The following is a 22,299-nucleotide window of genomic DNA, read 5'->3' as shown; positions in this document are numbered from 1 at the left end:
AAGCATATAGATATCAACATTGGTGAGATCTTCCAAAGCAAAATACCCGGTAGATTTTTACATGAGAATGACCTGCTATGTTTAATACCTGGGGAGTACCTGTGATAGATTCCTCACATATATACTGTTCCCAGTAAACTCAAGCTCAGGGGTATAGGGCCCTTCTACCATAAACCTGCCTAAAAGAAGATTTATATACCAGTGAGACACTAATAGGCAAGAGTATAAACATAAATGAAGATTACAGCTCCCATACAAACAGTCCCATTAATAGACTTAAACAAAACCGGCAACAGTACATCTTCTTCATTGCATCCACAGTAACCTGTCCTGTTAGCCAAAGACAGCTGCTCAAATAATGGCCCTGAGAGAGTCCGGTGCGCCTCGCACCGCAATAGATGGTCCACCAATGCGGGCCCCACAGTTACAGTGAGCTCAAATGTTCTTTTATGCCCAGCGGGGAAAAAACCAGACATACAGGGATACGATACCTCGCCACAGATGTTGAGCGCTTCGGCTTGTATTCTGCTCACTTAACTCACTTAATCTTCCCAGGCTGTGAACTGCAGGGGCGGGGGGCCCCTTGCTGCGAACAGGCAAGAAGTCACTCCACGGCGTGGCAGCCCGTCCCCCGCCGGGAGCAATGTAGACAGCGGTCGGGTCGGCCGCCTCAGACCCGGTTCCTCCAAACGTATGTGGGCTCCAGGTAAAAAGGGTTTCTGATTGTGTAGTAACCAGGACCGGTGGGCGGTGATACCTGCAGCACCTTCTGTAAGAGAGATATTATCTGCCCGTCCAGGGGGCCCAAGCTTCTCCGGAGAACTCAGCACTGCTTCACTCTCAACCAGGGAGAGGGGCACTGCCGCCTATGGTGCCGGGACCTCCAGGTGGATTCAGGAAGCTTGTCGCTATCAGCGTGCTCGTCGACACCTGCCTGAGAACATGGAAACTGCCGCTTATTGTAGCGTACACTCAACCAGGTAAGTGATAAGTCGCGGTTCTACTCAGAAGGCTCTGGCGTGCAGGTTGCTTGCCCAGAGAGCTGCGCTTGTATAGGTAAGTCCAGGTGTCTCTAAGCCGGCAAGTTTAAATGGTCGTTGCAGTAGCGTGGCAAGCTAATAGCCGTTAGTATTGAGTCTTAGGCAACTTTAAAGTTTTATCCGAGAGCTGCTACTCACAGCACCTGAGAACATGGAAACTGCCGCTTATCGTAGTGTACACTCAACCAGGTAAGTGATAAGTCGCGGTTCTGCTCAGAAGGCTCTGGCGTGCAGGTTGCTTGCCCAGAGAGCTGCGCTTGTATAGGTAAGTTCAGGTGTCTCTAAGCTGGCAAATTTAAATGGTCGTTGCAATAGCGTGGCAAGCTGATAGCCGTTAGTATTGAGTCTTAGGCAACTTTAAAGTTTTATCCGAGAGCTGCTACTCACAGCACCTGAGAGCCCGTGCAAAGATGGTGTGCACCAGCCACCGTGCATTCTTGGGCTGCAATTCTAACTTCCCATGCAGGATCGAAATCCTAATACCCAAGCCTGTGTATGGCCAAGGGAAACAAAAGCATATGTTGGGGATGGATCAGGCCTCACATAGAGGCGCGGAGCTTCAATGGCACCTGCAGCTACCTGCAGCTACCTGCATGCCCCGCCTCCAACAGGAAGTCAGCGTCACGTACCCATAACGTTCTAAAAGTTATATATTTTATTCGCTGATGATGTCACGTTATCCTGCCCACTATTTTCAGCACTGAGTGTTCAAAATACTTAAACCAATAACTTTGTGTTTAAAGCGCCATTTTGAAACCTAGGTATTGTAAACGGATTGGTACAGAGCAAAGGATACCCACGGAGTAGGTTTGGAAAACAATTAAATTTGCAGACAAGATTTCTGATATACGGTAGAGATTTGTTAATGAAATGCTATTGATAAAAAGCGTATTTGGGGTAGTTAGTTAGTAACAGGCATAGAAAATATTTACTTACAGTTGCCCTTTAAGGCTCCAAGGAGGAGCAACAGGCTTAAAGACAGGCCTGATTTTGACCAAGGCCTGACAAAAAGATCACATCTGCCAAACTTTTGTGTAGTAAAACTGATAAAGCAGAAATCTGTCCCTTCAGGATACTGACTGACAATCCCTTCTCCCAGCCATCCTGAAGAAAAGATACAATTCTAGGAATTCTAATTCTTCTCCAAGAGTATCCCTTGAATTCACACCAATAAAGATATTTACGTCATATCTTATGGTAAATCTTTCTAGTAACAGGCTTGCCAGCCTGAATCATGGTCTCAATGACTGAATGAGAAAAAACATGTTTATGCATAATTAAGTATTCAACCTCCAAGCAGTCAGCTTCAGAGAAATGAGATTTGGATGAAGGAAGGGACCCTGAATTAGAAGGTCCTTCCTCAGAGGTAGTCTCCAATGTGGGAGAGATGACATCTCCACTAGGTCTGCAAACCAGATCCTGCAAGGCCACGCAAGGGCTATTAGAATCACAGACGCCCTCTCCTGTTTGATACGAGCAATGACTCGTGGAAGGAGAGCAAACGGAGGAAACAGGTATAAAAACCTGAAAACCCAAGGAGTCCCCAGAGCATCTATCAGAGCGGCCTGCGGATCTCTTGACCTTGAACCGTACCTTGGAAGCTTGGCGTTTTGATGGGACGCCACCAGATCTAACTCTGGCACCCCCATTTGAGGACTAAGCTGGAAAACACCTCTGGATGGTGTTCCCACTCCCCGGGATGAAAAGTCTGTCTACTCAGAAAATCCGCTTCCCAGTTGTCTACTCCTGGAATGTGGATGGCAGATCGACAGCAATTTTGGGTCTCTGCTCACTGAAGAATCTGAGTAACCTCCTTCATGGCTAAGGAACTCCTCGTTCCTCCCTGGTGATTGATGTAAGCCACAGAAGTTATGTTGTCTGACTAGAAGCTGATAAACTGGGCTGAGGACAACTGAGGACAAGCCAATAGGGCATTGTAAATCACCCTCAACTCCAAGATGTTGATGGGAAGAGCAGACTCCTTAATCCAAAGGCCCTGAGCTTTTAACGAGTTCTAGACTGCTCCCCAGCCCAGCAGGCTGGTGTCCATGGTCAAGATCACCCAGGAAGGTCTCTGAAAGCATGTGCCCTGAGACAGATGTTCCTGAGAAAACCACCATGGGAGAGAATTCCTTGATGACTGATCTAACTCTATTCTCTGAGATAGATCCGCATGGTCACCATTCCATTTTCTGAGCATGCTCTCAAATGGAATTGAGCAAAAGGAATGATGTCCATGGAAGCCACCATCAGACCTATTACCTCCATACATTGAGCCACTAAAGGATGAGCAATAGCCTGAAGAGAGAGGCAAGAGAAAATGATTTTGTTTTTCCTGACCTCTGTCAGAAAAATCTTCATCAATAGAGAATCTATTATGGTCCCTAAGAACACTACTCTTGAAACAGGGGAAAGGGAGCTTTTTTACAGATTCACATTCCATCCGTGGGAATGAAGAAAAGACAACAATATCTCTGTGTGAGATTTTGCTTGTTGAAAAGATGGCACCTGAACCAATATGTCGTCCAGGTAGGGTGCCACAGCAATTCCACGAGAATGGATCACTGCCAAAAGAGTCCCCAGAACCTTTGAAAACATTCTGGGAGCCGTGGCTAGACCAAATGGAAGGGTCATGAACTGGAAATGTTTGTTCAGAAAGGCAAATCTCAGGAATCTGTGATGGTCCCTGTGAATAGGAACATGAAGATACGCATCCTTTAGGTCTATGGTTGTCATGAACTGACCCTCTTGTACTAAAGGAAGAATCAAGCGTATAGTCTCCATCTTGAAGGATGAAACTTTGAGAAACTTGTTTAGACACTTCAAGTCTAGAATGGGATGGAAAGTTCCCTCTTTTTTGGGAACCACAAATAGGTTGGAGTAGAACCCGAGACCCTGTTCCTGCACTGGAACTGGAATTATTACTTCCAGGGAGGTAAGATGTTGTATACATTTCAAGAACACCTCTCTCTTTATCTGGTCTGCAGATAATCTTGAGAAATAGAATCTGCCTCTGGGAGGAAAAGTATTGTTTGTAACCCTGGGATACTATGTCCACAGTCCAGTGATCTGGGAAATCTCGTATCCAGGCTTGAGAGAACTGCGAAAGTCTGCCCCCCACCTGATCCTATCCCGGATCAGGGGGCAAACCCTTCATGCTGATTTGGAATAAGCTGCAGGGGTTTCTTTGATTTGTTTACCCTTGTTCCAAGACTGATTGGTTTTCCAAGAAGACTTGGATTGTTCCTGCTTGGAAGAAGAAGGGGAAGGCTTTCCTCTGAAGTTACGAAAAGGAACAAAAATTACTCTGACGTCCTTTAGGCCTATTCTTCTTATCTTGAGGTAGAAAAGACCCTTTTCCACCCGTAATATCAGAGATCATTTCTGCCAAACCGGGTCCAAAGAAGGTTTTGCCCTTGTAAGGAATCACCAGAAGCTTGACTTTAGAGGAAACGTCCACAGACCAGGATTTCAACCATAACACCCTGCGGGCTAGGACAGTGAAACTAGAAGTTTTAGCTCCTAGTCTAACAACCTGTAAAATGGCATCTGCAATAAAGGAATTGGCCAACTTAAGAGCTTTAATCCTATTCTGAATTACATCCAATGAAGTCTCTACTTGAAGAGAATAAGACAAGGCGTTGAACCAATAAGATGCCGCACTAGTCACTATGGCAATACACACCGCAGTTTGCCATTGGAGACCTTGATGAACATAAATCATTTTTAAATAAGCCTCCAGCTTCTTGCCCATCGGATCCTTAAAAGAGCAGCTATTCTCAATAGGAATAGTGGTTCTCTTAGCCAGAGTGGAAATGGCTCCTTCAACTTTGGGTACAGTATACCAAGGGTCTTTAATGGAGTCCTCGACAGGAAACATTTTCTTAAAAATGTGAGACGGGGAAAAAGACACCCCTTGTTTCTCCCATTCCTGTGAGATAATCTCCCTAGCAGGGGCCGGCACAGGAAAAACCTCTGAAGTGGAAGGTTCATCAAATAAACTATTGTTTACTAGATTTCTTAGGAGTGACAATGACAGGGGTATCGAAGTCATCTAAAGTAGCTAAAACCTCCTTTAACAATACACAAAGGTGTTCAAGCTTAAATCTGAAGCATACCACCTCAGTGTCAGAAGAAGGAATTATACTGTCCGAATCTGAGATTTCACCCTCAGAAAGTCCCGATGTATCTTCCTCATCAGACTTATGAAAAAGGGCAACTTGGGAAGCAGAACTCGGGACAGGCACCTTACTTTCTAAATTTCTAGATTTCCTCTTGTGTTTCAGCTAATGCTGCAGATACAGCTGAAGATACCTGGGCAGCAATTTCTGCTTTTAACTAAACTTTACTAGGAGTTATAGAGGAACCACTTGGCACTGCATGTGACACCATTGTGGCTTGGGACGTAGCAGGAGAAAGCTGAGGTATTATTTTAACAGCATCATCCTGAGAGACATTAGGCTCAAAAATGTTACCTTTATTTTGCAAGGTTTTCTTGACACATGAAGAGCAAAATTGCATAGGAGTTGCAATTTGTGCATCTAAACATAATAAGCATGAATTTATGAGAGCAGGATCTTGCTCCATATCAGACATGTTGTGAAACAGTAAATAAACTTGTACAGTTAAGATTCCAAGATTTTAATATTCAATTAAAATAAGCTAAGTAAAAAATACACTTTAAATTTTATCCCAAATTAGCATTTTTTTAATAAACATCAAATAAACTTCTAAAATACACCTCAGGCAACCCCACACCTCAACTACTGAGGTGCCTTACCTCTACCAATTTAGACCGGATCACTCAGAAATGGAGAAAAACAACTTTTTTCCTCAGACGTAATGAAGTAAAGCCGGTCATGTGACCGCAACTGCCAAACTCAAATTACTGCTGTGACACAGAGAGGCACTAAAAATAGCTTCCTGGTACACTGAGTATCATAAATAACAGTTTTTTAAATCGGACAGTTTAAAATGTTGCATCGTTTTATTTTAAAGCAAATGGGAAATGAATAAGCTGCTGAAATAGAAAATTTAACCTTACTTTCAGTTTAAACTTGAATTGTTTTATCAAGTAAATATGTGTCAGAATAATAAAAATAATAATAAATAAATAATAATAAAAACATTTTACCCTTTCTTTTTAAAAGAGTTTAAATGTTAGTCTCACACATGCTACAGTGCCTGCTCCATGCCCCAGTGTAACCCATACAACAGGATTATCTATGTCCCAATAAAAAAGCAGTGTCTTTTTAATTTGTTAAGTGCATGGTCTCCCCAATTGGAAGAACAAGCACTTACCTGCTCTGTTGTCCGGCATGTAGACAGTTACAAGGTATGAGAAGACACAGTTCTTCACAGAGACCTTTGAAAAAGAAAGAACAGAGTAGCCAACTCTGATTTTCTAAACTAGGGCAGCAATTGTTAAGAAAATGCAGTAAGTACAAGTTCCTAACTGCTTTAAAGCCACCACTACCTGACTGCAAGGACGTGGAATATGGCTATACCCTAAAACTTGCTTGTAGATGAAATCAAAAATTTTCTTCAGACACCTAAACCTCACCTCCTTCATGCACCAAAGGCAAAGAGAATAACTGGGGGTTGTGGGTAAGGGAGTGATACTTAGCAGTTTAACTGTGGTGCTCTTTGCCTCCTCCTGCTGGCCAGGAGTGATATTCCCAACAGTAATTACTCAAGCCGTGGACTCACCATATCTTAGGAAAGAAAACAAAATTTAGGCTTATCTGATAAAGGGCCAGATTACAAGTGGATCGCTAACTAACGCTCCCACTCACGCATTAACTGCTCTAGAATTAAAGGGACAGTTTACTCAAAAAACGTCTCCCCTTTAATTTGTTCCCATTGATCCACTTTACCTGCTGAAGAGTATGAAATTGTATAGAAGTATTTCCTTTACCCTTATATTGGCATTTGAAATAGTTGATTTAGCTTTTGGTATCCTCACATATTCTGAAATTTTCTGGCCTTAGGTCCAAGCTATAGATCAGCTGTGTAAACACAGCCAGCAGAAGAAATTACATTCCCAGTGGGGTATAGAAGAGATAAGGTAATAAAATGTTAATTTTCCATTGTTGTCTGCAAGTATTGGTCTTTGGTTTATGGATAGATATACGATAAAGAAGCATGTATTTGTACACAATGTGATAAAGTAATGAGATCTGATTTTACCTAGAAAACTCAACCCATTTTATTAGGTTGTGGCTTCAAAACACAAAATCAGCTTTTTCGTATACACAAATAAACCTTAAAAAGCAATTTCTCATACATTTTATACTTTGCAGTTGGTAAAAAAGTAATTGGACACATTACATACTGACCCTTTAAGCTTTTTGCACGCATCAGATTGCGATCGTATTATGAGTTGAAAGTAAACTGTTTTCACCTGAGCGCAAAAAGCTGAAGTTAAAATATCACATGCACATTCACATATTCACCCATAGAAATCAATGGAGAAAAAAATTGGGGGAAAACACCCTACCCTCGCACAAACACAATTGCATATTCTCAAGTGCGCTAACCCAGCATGAAAATAGGAATATTTCACATTACAAATGCTCTTCATATAACACAATATGTTCTATTTATTGATAAATAAATATTTATATATATATATATAATATTTTTGGTACAATATATGTCTATACTTATATAACAGTTTTTTAGGGTAGAGCATTCTGTTCCAGTCCTTCATTAGATTAGAAGTCAAAAATGTTATATTCCATAGTTAGACTCATTAGTGCATAATTCCTTCAATTTTTTTTATTTTGTTCTAATTTTATGTATTTCAATGAATTCCTCTAAACATCATCATATTATTCCATTTCATCATTCCAATATATCAAAGTGACCAACATTTCGACCCTTACTTTGGCTCCAGGATCCTACTGCTGACGTCATCTTTCTCCCTTTTACCATAGCCTGTTTTCTGCTGCCACCTAGTGGACAAATGTAATCTTAGCATCCTTTGCTTCCGTTTACTTTTTTTTATCCAGTTTACTGTAAAAAAAGAAGAGATCTAGGACTATCAGCTTAGATTATCCAGTTCCGCTATCCTATGCTTCCCCCCTCTGTAAAAAATGTCTTTTCCTGTCTCCCCCACTGGGATGTTTAGGGATATGGTCAATTAGATAACATATAAGATTGGATATGAAAATATTTTGCTACTGGTTGTTCAGCTTTGCCAAATTCTAAGGCTGAGCGTATACTTGATCTGAGTACCGCAATTCTTAAGATAAACTAAAAATGTTGTTTTGCAATTCATTTGATGAATTGTGCAAATTTGATTTTATACCTTTTACCTGATCTACATATGAAAGAGTCACCTACGATAAGGCTATCATAGGTGACACATCCGTGACACCTGTAGACACCAGATTTTCCTACTTAGGAAATGTGTTGTTTTTCTTTCATATTTATCCCTAGGGTCTGCATTAACTAAATGTTCCCTCAAGCTTTTTGCTTTCCTGTAAGAAAATAGGGGCAATTCATTCACTACTGGTAACAATTTTGTTTCTGCCTATATGACTAATTATCAACCACTGCTTTCCGTAACTTCCAAGTATCTGTGGTATAGTCAGTGACAAAATGCGAACATGCTGCCTTTTTGTCCCCAGTCACCCTTCTATTTACATCATCAATCAAAAAAAACTTCCTGTTGGCTCTCTCTTACTAATTATAAACCTGTGCCCCATGTATTCTATTGCTTCTTTCCTCTCCTGAGTATCTGAGGTCAACCTTTTAGTCAGTAGCATTTGTGCCCTAGGCATAGATGTCAATAGGTGTTTAGGGTGATAACGGTTGTGTCTTACTAAAGTGTTTCTGTCTGTGGCTTTCCTATAGAGTCTATTCCATTTTCTCCATCCTTTTTATATAGCTCATCGTCTAGGAACTCTAATTTCTCAGAGCCCTATTTAGCCACTGATTGTATCGAACTTGGTAGTACAGTAACTAATTTATATGAATTATTTCATATAAATGAAATTATATAGGTATATATATATATATATATATATATACTGTATATAAATTCTGCTATGTGCAGAACATAGGAATGTGAAATATTTACAGTAAATTCACAGTATAACACTTTATTAAATAAGGATATTGTATAAATATCATTTTTTATGTTTTCATCTACTTCACTGCAAAGGGCACCAATGAACTTCCATATTTGTCTTTATATGTGTAAATATGTATTTAGGTCCTTATATGTGTATATATGTCTGTAAATACATATATACACATATAAATACATATGTACACATATATTGACACATATATATAAGATAGATAGATAGATAGATAGATAGATAGATAGATAGATAGATAGATAGATAGATACAGGTGAAACTCAAAAAATTAGAATATCGTGCAAAAGTTCATTTATTTTACTAATGCAACTTAAAAGGTGAAACTAATATATGAGATAGACTCATTACATGCAAAGCAAGATAGTCCAAGCCATGATTTGTCATAATTGTGATGATTGTGGCTTACAGCTCATGAAAACCCCAAATCCACAATCTCAGAAAATTAGAATATTACATGCAATCAATTAAACAAGGATTGTACATACCTGTAGAACAATATCGGACCTTTGAAAAGTATAAGCATGCATACTGTATGTACTCAGTACTTGGTTTGGGCCCCTTTTGCAGCAATTACTGCTTCAATGCGGCGTGGCATGGAAGCTATCAGCCTGTGGCACTGCTGAGGTGTTATGGAAGACCAGGATGCTTCAATAGCGGCCTTCAGCACTTCTGCATTGTTCGGTCTCATGTCTCTCATTTTTCTCTTGCCAATGCCCCATAGATTCTCTATGGGGTTCAGGTCAGGCGAGTTTGCTGGCCAATCAAGCATAGTAATCCCACGGTCATTGAACCAGGTTTTGGTGCTTTTGGCAGTGTGCCAAGTCCTGCTGGAAAATTAAGTCAGCATTCCCATAGAGCTTGTCTGTGGAAGGAAACATGAAGTGCTCCAAAATCTCCTGGTAGACAGCTGCGTTGACCCTGGACTTAATGAAGCACAGTGGACCAACACCAGCAGATGACATGGCTCCCCAAATCAACACAGACTGTGGAAACTTCACACTGGACTTCAAGCATCTTGCAGTGTGTGCCTCTCCATTCTTCCTCCATACTCTGGGTCCTTGGTTTCCAAATGAAATGCAAAATTTGCTCTCATCAGAAAAGAGGACTTTAGACCACTGAGCAACAGACCAGGTCTGTTTTTCTTTAGCCCAGGTAAGACGCTTCTGACATTGTTTGTTATTCAAATTGTCTTGACAAGAGGAATACGACATTTGAAGCCCATGTCCAGGATCCGTCTGTGTGTGGTGGCTCTTGTGAAAGTCCCCAACACTTTTGAATGGCCTTTTCCTGACAATCCTCTCCAGGCTGCTGTCTACCCTGCTGCTGGTGCACCTTTTTCTTCCACACTTTTCCCTTCCACATAACTTTCATTAATGTGCTTTGATACAGCACTTTGGGAACATCCAACTTCTTTTGTAATTACCTTTTGAGGCTTACCCTCCTTATGGAGGGTGTCAATGATGGTTTTCTGCACAACTGTCAGGTCAGCAGTCTTTCTCATGGTTGTGATTCCTACTGAGCCAGACTGAGAGACCATTTAAAGGCCCAGGAACCCTTTGCAGGTGTTATGGCTTAATTAGCTGATTAGAGTGGGACACTTTGAGCCTAGAATATTGCACCTTTTCACAATATTCTAATTTTCTGAGATTGTGGATTTGGGGTTTTCATGAGCTGTAAGCCATAATCATCACAATTATGACAAATCACGGCTTGAACTATCTTGCTTTGCATGTAATGAGTCTATCTCATATATTAGTTTCACCTTTTAAGTTGCATTAGTGAAATAAATGAACTTTTGCATGATATTCTAATTTTTCGAGTTTCACCTGTAGATATACACACATATCCATCTTTAGACATGTATATGTTTGTATCTCAATGTTAAAGTCCTTTGTCTGCCTTTTTTTCTAACACCTAAGATCTCATATCTTTGAGACCTTAGAACTTTTGTGTGCAATATTTTATTTGAATAATATTTATTAGATGGTGTTATTATGAGTAACTGTACTTTATAATCTATTTTATGTGTTTTGTGACACTTTTTTGTTTTGCATAATATTTAACCAGAGCTCTGAGGACGCAGTAATCATTCTTGTGTAAATTGTGATTGTGCTCAAGCGATCTTGTTTTCTTTTAACCAGCGGTAAATCCAACAAGCACAAACGCCAGCAATAAACCCTTTTTTCAATTGCACACAAATGTTTGCGCTCCACTCGTAATCTGACCCAAATTCATTGGAGTTCATGAGAATTCACGAGCACTCACATGTGGGATTAAACTTCAGTCCGCTCCTATTTTAACAAAAAAAATATATATATATATTTTATCCTTTTTCTGTAACCTAATAAAATAAATCTGAGTGCATATTAAAGCTGTGTTTCTTATCTGTTTTCAGGCCAATGAATTGCCAGCAGATCTCTCAAAAAATGAACGTATATTGCGTCTCCTGAAGACAAAAGAAACACTCAAGCAAAGTTAGCACTTTATCGCTGTGTAACTGGTGTAAAGCTTTCTTTTACTGGAAATATCATTTGTTCTTATATTGCTGCAAGTTTTATATTAAGCTGGTTTAGAATGGGCTGTTCATTTTCTCAGTAAAAGTGGTTAATGCATCTAAAATATCAAGATAAAACTGCTCAAGAGGAGTTAGCATATTCTGTAGTTAATGACTGAATTATCAAATATTTACCGGCATGGAGAGAATTTATGCAAAACTTGTTTTTAGCTTTACAGCAATTTCTATGCCTCTCCTTATAGTGAGAGAAATGGCTTTAGAGAACCAGGCCCTGAGACTGTGCCAAGTATAAAATAATATCTTAGAATATATTCTGATAATCGAGCCATATACTGTAACAGTAACATTTCAGTTACAACGCAGGGGATCTCCCGTCTATATATTCAGCCTTAATGTAATATTTCCACCAGCTCACTGAAAATCAATACATTCTGTTTTACTTGATATATTCAAAATCCATAATAGTTTTAACAAAACATAATGGGTCCGAATTATCGGCTTGCCAGAAACAGAAGTTATGAAGCAGCGATCTAAAGACCGCTGCTCCATAACTTGTTCGCCGGCTCTGAGGCTGCTGACAGAAATCAACCCGATCGAATACGATTGGGTTGATTGAAACCCCATTCTAGCGGCTGATTGGCCGCGAATCTGCAGGGAGCGGCATTGCACCAGCAGTTCACAAGAACTGCATGTGCAATGATAAATGACGACAGCATATGCTGTCGACATTTATCGATGTGATACGCAATATCGTATTATGTCCGATCGCACATTAATAAATAGGCCCCATTGTGTTTGTATTTTAAATATATGCCGTTTATTTTATGTTTCTACATAGTCTGTGTGAATATCTCTGTTGTTCATGCTGGATTTTAACCATTGGTGCCCCAGGTGCAAGTTAGATGCATCCTGATAGTTAAACCTACTTGTGCCCATTGATATCCCAACTAACATATGCACTGACTACTGCCTTGTTTAGTCACATGTACAGTTTCATGTTCAAAGAATGCAGAATGTTAGATGATAAACCATATGGTGCAAAGTTGTATCACTTGCTCAGCCAAAATCTTTACAACTTTTATTTTAATGAGAAGAGTATTCATCTTAAAAAATATATTCTGTTCCATGTTTTGTATGAAAAATGTGTGATCATCGATGTCAGTCACTCTAATGTTATTATTGTGGTGGGTACCTGATAATAATCCTGACAGTAAGGAACTGATAGTTGTATAATGTCAAAATATGGAGGCCACTGAATAATATTAGAAACATCATATTAACTATCATAAACCTTTGTTTCACTACACCTAAGATGGTAGTGCCCTACCTCAGTTGCAAGACAAACTGAAACTAAACCACAGTTACTCACACCTGGACTTCTCACCACTGCAGTTTTGTCCTAGTATCCACAGCTCAATATCACTAGCAACCCACATATTCTAGCAACCACATCTCTGCTCCCATAAGAAACCTATTTCTAACAATCCCTTTCTTGCTATCAACTCCAGCTCCACTACCAACCCCAGCCTCACTATAACTAATCATTTCAGTTCATAGCAACCCCAAATACACTATTATTTGCACACCCAGCACCACTAATAACTCAAGTCCCACTACCCCTATCAAACATAGACTTATATACAAACCTCCAGACCCCCCTATTGACAAAATAATTCTTTACTTCAAATCCTAACACCTACCCAAAATGAAAAATATTTCATCTTATTTAGAACCTACTGAAGACACTCCTCATTGTAACCAACCCCGAAAAAAAACAAGACCCCATGTGACCACCAGCCCAAAGTATGTTCCTATCTTTATCTTGACTCCATTTTAATCATAATGTTTCTTTAGTCATGAAGTCTTTGCTTCTCGTCTTAAAACTACCTTGTAAACAAAAATCTGCAAATTAAGGGGTAGGCTCCTCAGAAAGGACAGTAGACATTGAGGAGACTAAATATGAGGAGAAAGGACATATTTTAAGATGAAAGAGCCCATTTTATGGATGAAGCTGACACGTCTATCAATCAAAATGGAGGACATTTTGGAGCACACTTGAATTAGGATTAAGGAAGGAAGTTTGGGCTAGGAGCTTTGTGCTTGAGGTGTGATTGTGGTGGGCTCCTTTCATGCTAGAAAGTTTTCTTTAATTTTTTTTTTATTCATTTATATTTTGTTGAGTGTTTTCAGGTGGGTTGTTTTGTCAGTGAATGGGTATCTTGGGTAAGGGGTGTTTCACATTATTATTTAGTGGGCCTAAGGTTGAAGAAGTGCTGGGGTTGCTAGAGGGGCTGGTCTGCTACTGGCAGTGGGCTAGGAACGTTTGTTGGACAGATGTTCCTAGTAATCATAGGACTGGTGGGGTAAGGGTTATTTATAGTAAGGTTGCAGTTAACGTTTAGGGTTAAAGGGATAATATCACTGGTAGCTATATCATATAGATACCAGTGGCTATTGTGGCTGAAGTCAGAAGCTGCTTACTGTTCAGGTTATTGTGACCAGCCTTCAAAGGACAGTAAACTCAAAATTTTCTTAATTCTGGTAGAGCATCCAATTTCAAACAACTTCCAATGTACTTATATTATCTAATTTACTTTGTTATCTTGGTATTTGTTGAAAAGCATAGCTAAGTAAGCTCAAGAGCAGTAATGAACTACTGGGAGCTCGCTGCTGATTGGTGGCTGCAAATATATTCCTCTTGTCATTGGCTCACTCAGTGTGCTCAGCAAACTCCAAACAGAGCAATGCTGCTCCTTCAACAAAGAGAATGCAAATGTGATTATAGAAATACATTTTAAAGCTGTTTAAAAGTGTATGCACTCATCATGCAGCAGCTCAGTATTATTGTAAGTCATCTGAACCACAGATGATACATTTGTGGTTATTTTGCTCATTAAACCTTAGTACCTACAGGGTTTCTATGGGTATACCACAGAATATACAATAGTACAAACAAATTTAAAATAATGATCAATATTTGCATTACAAATAAACACTACAGGCCAAAAGTATGTGGACACCCCTACTAATTATTGTTTAGGTGTTTCAGCTACACCCATTGCAAATAAGTATATGAAAAAAAACACATAGAGCTCTACACTCAAGATGACTAATCTCTTATATTGTAGTATAATAAATGTTTAAAGGGACAGTCTAGTAAAAAATAAACTTTCTAGATTCAGATAGGGCATGTGATTTTAAACAACTTTCCCATTTGCTTTTATGATCAAATTTACTTTGTTCTCTTGGTATTCTTTGCTGAAAGCTAAACCTAGGTAGGCTCATGCTAATTTCTAAGCCCTGACTGTTGCCTCTCAGTGAATTTGACAGTTTTTCACAGTTAGACAGTACTAGTTCATATGTGCCATATAGATAACATTGTGCTCACTCCCGTGGAGTTATTTGAGTCAGCACTGATTGGCTAAAATGGAAGTCTGTCAAAAAAAACTGCAAAAAGGGGACAGTCTGCAGAGGCTTTTATACAAGGTAATCATAGAGGTAAAAAGTATATTAATATAGCAGTTTTATGCAAAAACTGGGGAATGGGTAATTAGGGATTATCTATCTTTTTAAACAATAAAAATATTGATGTAGACTGTCCCTTTAAGTATCCACCTGGCACTGTTATTTCATGAAATTCCTGCTCTACTAGAGCTGTCCTGGTCATCAGCACAAGAACTGTGGGTCGGGAGCTTTATGAAATGGATTTCCATGACTGAGCAGCTGTACACAAACTTCACATCAATATGGGCAATACCAGCTGCTTGCTGAAGTGGTTTAAAGTTCGCCACCACTGGACTCTGAAGCAGAAGAAACATATTCTCTGAAGTGATGAATCCTGTTTTACTGTCTGGCAGTTTGATGGAAGAATCTGGGTGTTGTAGATACTGGAATGCATGGTGGAGGAGTAATAATGTTCTGGGGCTGTTCAGGGTTTAGGCCAGTGGAGGGTCAGTTTAATGCTACAGAATCCAAAAGCCTTTTAAACAATTGGGTGCTTCCAACTTTGTGGCAATGGTTCGGATAAGGCCCTTTCCTGTTCCATCATGACTGTGCCTCTATGCTCAAAGTAAGGTCCATGAAGACATAGTTGGATAAGTTTGGTTTGGAGGAACTTGAGTGGCCTGCACAGAGCCCTGCCCTCAACCCCACTGAAAACCTTTGGGATGAATTGGAACAGCAGTTGAAAGCAAACATTCTCATCCAACATCAGTGCCTGACCTCATAAATACTCTTTTGTCTGAATGGGTACAAATTCCCAAAGACACACTCTAAAATCTTGTGTAAATCCTTACCAGAAGAGTTGCGGCTGTTTTAGCAGCAATGGGGAAGCCAATTCCAAATTAAAGGGATATACAGTAAAACTCACATTTTCTTTCATCTAGAGCAGAGCTTTCCAAACGTTTCATGTTGGTGACACACTTTTTAGACCTACATCATTTTGCGACACAGTGATGCAGCTGTACCAGCAAACAGGAGGTTAAACTAACTTGTTTTAAGAGATACGGACACACACATAAATAATATAATAACACAATGTATTTACAACAGTATGTATGTGCAAGAATTAAAAAAAAGTTTAATAACACCAATAACTACTATTTTAATGTGATGTACGAGGTTGATGGGATGAACACAGTTTCTGAATATTTGGTGAAATATCAGATAAAGACACTCGCATTTTTAAGCTTCCACTTCATTTCCATATATCAAGAGCAGAACACTGACTTCTGACTTTAGCTCAGCGTTTAAGCTAAGCTGCAAACACACTGCTGTCCCACTCACTGACTACACATGCAGTCACTAGCTGACTGAGGAGACTAAACGTGCAGCCAGGAGCCAATGTGCCACCAATGGGAATAGTTTCAGTTCCGACTGAACTGCGCCAATAGGTTAAGATGATCTGTGACCCACTAGGTAGCAATCACGTGATATGCGTAGCAGGCAGGTGAAAAGTCGGAAACCAAAATAAAAAAATTAAAAAAAATTAAATTAAAAAAAATGTGTGCTGAAGCAGGGACACACCTACACACTGCCGCCGACACACTAATGTGTCATGACACACAGTTTGGAAAGCACTGATCTAGAGCATACAATTTTAAACAAATTTCCAATTTACTTCTATTATCAAATTGGCCACTAATCCACAGCTAGCTCCCAGTAGTATGTTGCTGCTCCTGAGCCTACCTAGATATACTTTTCAACAAAGGATATCAAAAGAACAAAGCAAATAATAGAAGTAAATTGGAAAGTTGTTTATAAATATCCATGCTCTATCTGAATCATAAATACATTTGAGGGTTTTATTTCCCTTTAAATGCTCATGGTTTTGGAATGGGATGTCCAACAAGCTCATGTAGGTGTGATGGTCAAGTGTCCACATACTTTTGGCCATATTGTGTATATGATTAATAATTTAGCATTTTCTTTTTTTAAATAATAAAAAAAGTGATTATATTTAACTAGAGATCCATCATGGAAAACTATAAATAGTGTTTTTTAGATTATTTTACTGAGTAAATTGACTTTAGCCACTCCAGCATGTGCTCCAGTACAGATAACCCAAACTCATTCTACGCAAGGATAATCCTAACTCTAACCACAGGCAAACAACATAATGTGCCTGCATTTGTTTTTTATCTAGTGGCGGTGTGTGTTTTCAAACCTTATTCTGCTTTCATTAGAAGGAAATATTCTGGTTCATTGCATTTTGTTATTCTTTAACTTATTAAACTGTTCGTCTTAGTCTTCTTTATCAAAAGTGCTGGCATAATGTAGTTGCTTAGCAATACAAATAGTGAACATACTTGTTACAAATAAAACTTTTTCTGTTATCCTACTGTAGCAAATGACATGGCAAAATATAAAAAATGATGTGAATGGAATTCTACAATTTATCTAGATGCAGATGTCACCTTTGTAATGTAGCAAATCAAACTGTTGCCGGCTGTAGGAGTGCCAGGTTCTGCATTCCAAGGAAAATAAGTAAAACAGAAGATTGGAAAGCTGCTTTATTATGCATAATTAAAAATGTAAAGGGAAATAAAAGTTTGAGTTTAATTTCCTTTTAACATAAAGCAATTGTGTCTCTTGTCTTATTCTTATTACTTTTAAGCTGATAGGGGGTAATATTCTCAGAAAACCTATAATTCCTTTCTATTGCAAGATAAATGTGTAACAATAATGAACCAAGTAAAAGATACACCGATTTATTCAAGAATAGCCAAATAAGAATTAAACCTGGTTATTTATTTTCTATGAAAATTCAACTGATCATTCAATGCTCTCATTTTCATTGGAGTTTGTGAGTCAGGGAAAAACAGGTGCACACAATCGGCTAGATTACAAGTATTGCGGTACGGCTACTAACGCTGAAAAATTGGCAATTACGCTAGAATGGCCAGTAACGCATAATTACGAGTTGCAGCGGTATAGCTATACTGCAAACATTTTTAGCCTGTAACGCAACGTCCATTCCGCACTCAAAAAAATAACGTTTGAGTGCAGGATTTTCAAAGCACCTGTATTACAGGTTGTGCGGTTTGGCTAAAATGCTTTTGTGTTACTACCTATACCGACATGATCCATACCGCCATCTGAGAGCAGTAGTAATGAATTTTGTGTAACAAAAATGTTTCACAAAACTCATAACAAAAATGTTACAAAGTACACTAACACCCATAAACTACCTACTAACAAACACTATATTAAACTTATTTACCCCTAATTTGCTGCCTACCCACATCGCGACTATTAAATAAACCTATTAACCCCTAATCTGCCGCCCCCCGACATTGCCGACACTAAATAAACCTATTAATACCTAAACCGCTGGCCCCCACATCGCCAGCACTATAATAAAGTATTAACCCCTAAATGTCCAGCCCCCCACATTGTAACTACTAAACTAAACCTATTAACCCCTAAACGTTAAATTAAAATTACAATATAACTATCTTAAAATAAATAAAAACTAACCTGTGAACTAAAAAAAACTAACATTAAATTATAAATAAACCTAACATAACTATTCTAATAAAATAAAATAAAAACTACTAATTAAAAACCTAAATTAAAAATGTTAAAAACCTAACACTGCAAAAAAAAATTAAAAATCTAACATTACAAAAAATAATAAACACTAAATTACGAAAAATAATAAACAAAATAAATCAAAAATAAAAACAATTACACCTAATCTAATATCCCTATAAAAATAAAAAAGCCCCCCCAAAATAAAAACACCCCCTAACCTACAATAAACTACCAATAGCCCTTAAAAGGGCCTTTTGTAGGGCATTGCCCTAAGTTAAACAGCTCTTTTACCTTACAAAATTACTAAGTCCCACCCTAAAAGTAAACCCCCCACCCAACCAACCCCCCAAAATAAAAAAAACCTAACTCTAAATAATCCTAAACTACCCATTGCCCCTAAAGAGGTATTTGTATGGGTGTTGCCCTTAAAAGGGCATTCAGCTCTTTTACAAGTGCCCATCCCTAATCTAAAAAAAAACACCCAAGAATATTTAAAAAAAAAAACTAACTAACACTAACACCCTAAAATCTACTCACAGTTCCTGAAGTCCGGACATCCATCTTCATCCAGGCGGCGAGAAGTCTTAGAGTATTTTATTTTTCGTAATTTAGTGTTTATTATTTTTTCTAATGTTTGATTTTTTATTTTTTTCATAGTTTTAGGTTTTTAAAATTTTTAATTTAGGTTTTTAATTAGTAGTTTTTATTTTATTTTATTAAAATAGTTATGTTAGGTTTATTTATAGTTTGTTATTTTTTTTTATTTCACATGTAAGTTTGTATTTATTTTAAAATAGTTATATTGTAATTTTAATTTAAAGTTAGGGGGTGTTAGGTTTAGGGGTTAGTAGTTTAAATTTAGTGTTTAGCGACGTAGGGGCTGGCGGTTTAGGGTTTAATAGGTTTATTTAGATGTGGGAGATGTTGGGGTGGCGGATAAGGGGTTAATAACTTTTATTAGTGTTGGCGATGTCGGGGAGCGGCGGATTAGGGGTGTTTAGAATAGGGGTTTATGTTAGGGTGTTAGGTTTGAACGTAATTTTATTTTCCCCAGAGACATCAATGGGGTTGCGTTACCGCGATCTCCATTCCGCGATTGCAGGTGTTATTTTTTTTCTAATACTCTCTCCTCATTGATGTCTAAGGGGGAAAGTGTGCATGAGCACGTCAAGTCAGCCCTTGGCTTTTGTGCGGTATGGAGCTTAACTCACCATAATGCACAGCACAAGGAGGCTTTTCAGTAACTCGTAATAGCACTATGGAGAGTGCAATAACGCAAATTTTTGGGTGTTATTTTTGCACCCTGTTTAGCACAAATCTCATAATCTAGGCGAATGTAAATTACAAGAAGAAGAAAAAAACATACACCTAAATGACAAGTTATGTGCTAAACCCGGGGCATAAATAACGCTAAAAATTTAGCGGTATTGCACTTTCCATAGTGCTGGCATTACAAGTTACAGAACAACCTTCTTCTCTTATGCGGTATGGTGCGATAAGCTCCATACCGCACAAAAGCCAAGTCCTGACTTGACATGCTCGTGCACATTTTCCCCCATAGACATCAATGGAGAAAAAGTGTTAGAAAAACTAACACCTGCGATTGCGGAATGACGATTACTATAAGGCATTCCTCATTCATGTCTATGGGGGCAAGAAAGTTATGTAAAAACCTAACACCCTTACATAAACCCCTAGTCTTAATACCCCTAATCCGTCGCCCCGACATCGCCGATACTAAATAAAGTTATTAATCCCTAAACCGCCACCCCCGACATCACCAACACTAAATAAACCTATTAACCCCTAAACCACCGTCATTGCCGACACTAAATAAACCTATAGACCCCTAAACCGCCGCCCCCCGACATCACCGACACTTAGTAAACCTATTAACCCCTAAACCACAACCTCCCAAATCGCCAACACTACAATAAACCTATAAACCCCTAATCCGCCACCCCCCCCAACACAAATACTAAACTAAACCTATTAACTCCTAATCCGCTGCCCATCGCAAAAACTAAATTAAACATATTAACCCCTAAACTGCCACCCCCACATCACAAATACTAAACTTATTAACCCATATATCGCCTGCCCCCCACATCGTGACAAACTAAATTAAACTATTAACCCCTAAACCTAACACACCCTAACTTTAAATTAAAGTTACAATATAACTACCTTAATATAAATAAAAACTTACCTGTGAAATAAATAAAAGCTAAGCTTAAACTATAAATAAACCTAACATTACTATTTTAAAAAACTAAAATAAACCAAAAATAAAAATCCTAAATTACAAAATTAAAAAATCTTAACACTACGATAAAAAAATACAAAAACAACAGTCTAAAATTACAAAAATAAAAAATTCTAAGATTACAAAAAATAATAAACAAAATTATCCAAAATAATAAAAATTCAACCTAATCTAATACCCCAATAAAAACAAAAAAAGCCTTCCCAAAATAAAAGAAACCCTAATCTTAACAATAAACCACCAATAGCCCTTAAAATGGCGTTTTGTACCCCCTAATAGTAAACCACCCAACCCTCCAGAATAAAAAAAAATCTTACTCTAATAAATCCTAAACTACCCTTAAGCCCCTAAAGGAGCATTTGTATGGGTATTGTCCTTAAAAGGGCAATTAGCTCTTTAGTGCCCATTAAAAAATAAAAAAGCTCTAATCTAAAAAAAAAACACCCCCAAAAAAAAAACTAACACTAACCCCAAAAAATTTACTCACCATTCTTGAAGTCCAGACATCCATCTTCTTTAACGCGGAGAGTAAAGTCTTCATCCAGGCGGCAACATCTTCATCCAGTGCGGGACATCTTCTTTCTTCATCCCGGTGGCGCGGAGCTGTGGCGGCGTGGAGCAGGTTCGGTTCGCCAGCAGCACGGACGTCAAACATGGAGCCTCCTCTTCATGCGATATCCGCCGCACACTGAAGGTTGAATGCATGGTACCCCTTATATATTGGGGTACCTTGCATTTCTATTGGCTGAAATTTTCAAACCAGTCAATAGGATGAGAGCTGCTTAAATCCTATTGGCTTTTCAAATCAGCTTTCATCCTATTGGTTCATTTGAATATTTCAGCCAATAGGAATGCAAGTACCCAAATTAGGGGTTAATAGGTTTATTATAGTATTTGCAATGCAGGGGATGGCAGTTTAGGGGTAAATAGGTAGTTTAGGGTGTTAGTGTTAGTTAGTTTTTAGGGTGTTAGTCCATAACTACTGGTCTTTTTTAGCGGAATGGATTGTGGCGGTATGAGCTATAACGCTAGCAGAATAGCCAGACCGCACCACCTGTAATTGGGTGACCTGAAAATTCCACACTCAAAAGCCATTTTTTGAGTGCGGAATGGAGAGTTGTGGTATAGGCTAAAACACTAGCGGTATAGCCTTACTTCCGCAACTTGAAATACGGGTGAGCTGAATATTCCGCTCGCAAAGGCCAATTTTTCAGCGGTATATAGCCGTACCGCACAACTTGTAATCTAGGTGATTATTTCTTACTTGTCCACAGCAATTTCCTACAAGTCCACAAACTAGTGAGAGTTGTTTATCTTTATGATTTATTCATA

At 38.7% G+C, this 22,299-nt stretch overlaps 1 protein-coding gene across 2 annotated transcripts in view; it reads left to right on the top strand.

The window, feature by feature from the left end:
* Positions 1–17,743, top strand: part of ANKRD29 (ankyrin repeat domain 29) — a 338,553-nt gene extending 320,810 nt beyond the window's left edge. For both annotated transcript variants that reach the window (XM_053714978.1, XM_053714979.1), the window contains one exon: positions 11,547–17,743. In XM_053714978.1, coding sequence (XP_053570953.1) covers positions 11,547–11,630 — 84 coding nt within the window. In that variant the 3' untranslated portion in view covers positions 11,631–17,743. The remainder of the gene's footprint in view (positions 1–11,546) is intronic.
* The last annotated feature ends 4,556 nt before the right edge of the window (positions 17,744–22,299 follow it).

This window comes from Bombina bombina, chromosome 5 (assembly GCF_027579735.1).
Source record: "Bombina bombina isolate aBomBom1 chromosome 5, aBomBom1.pri, whole genome shotgun sequence".
NCBI classification, from domain to species: Eukaryota; Metazoa; Chordata; class Amphibia; order Anura; family Bombinatoridae; genus Bombina; species Bombina bombina.
Note: the sequence above shows the minus strand (reverse complement) of the source record. Positions and strands in the feature narration are given on the sequence as shown.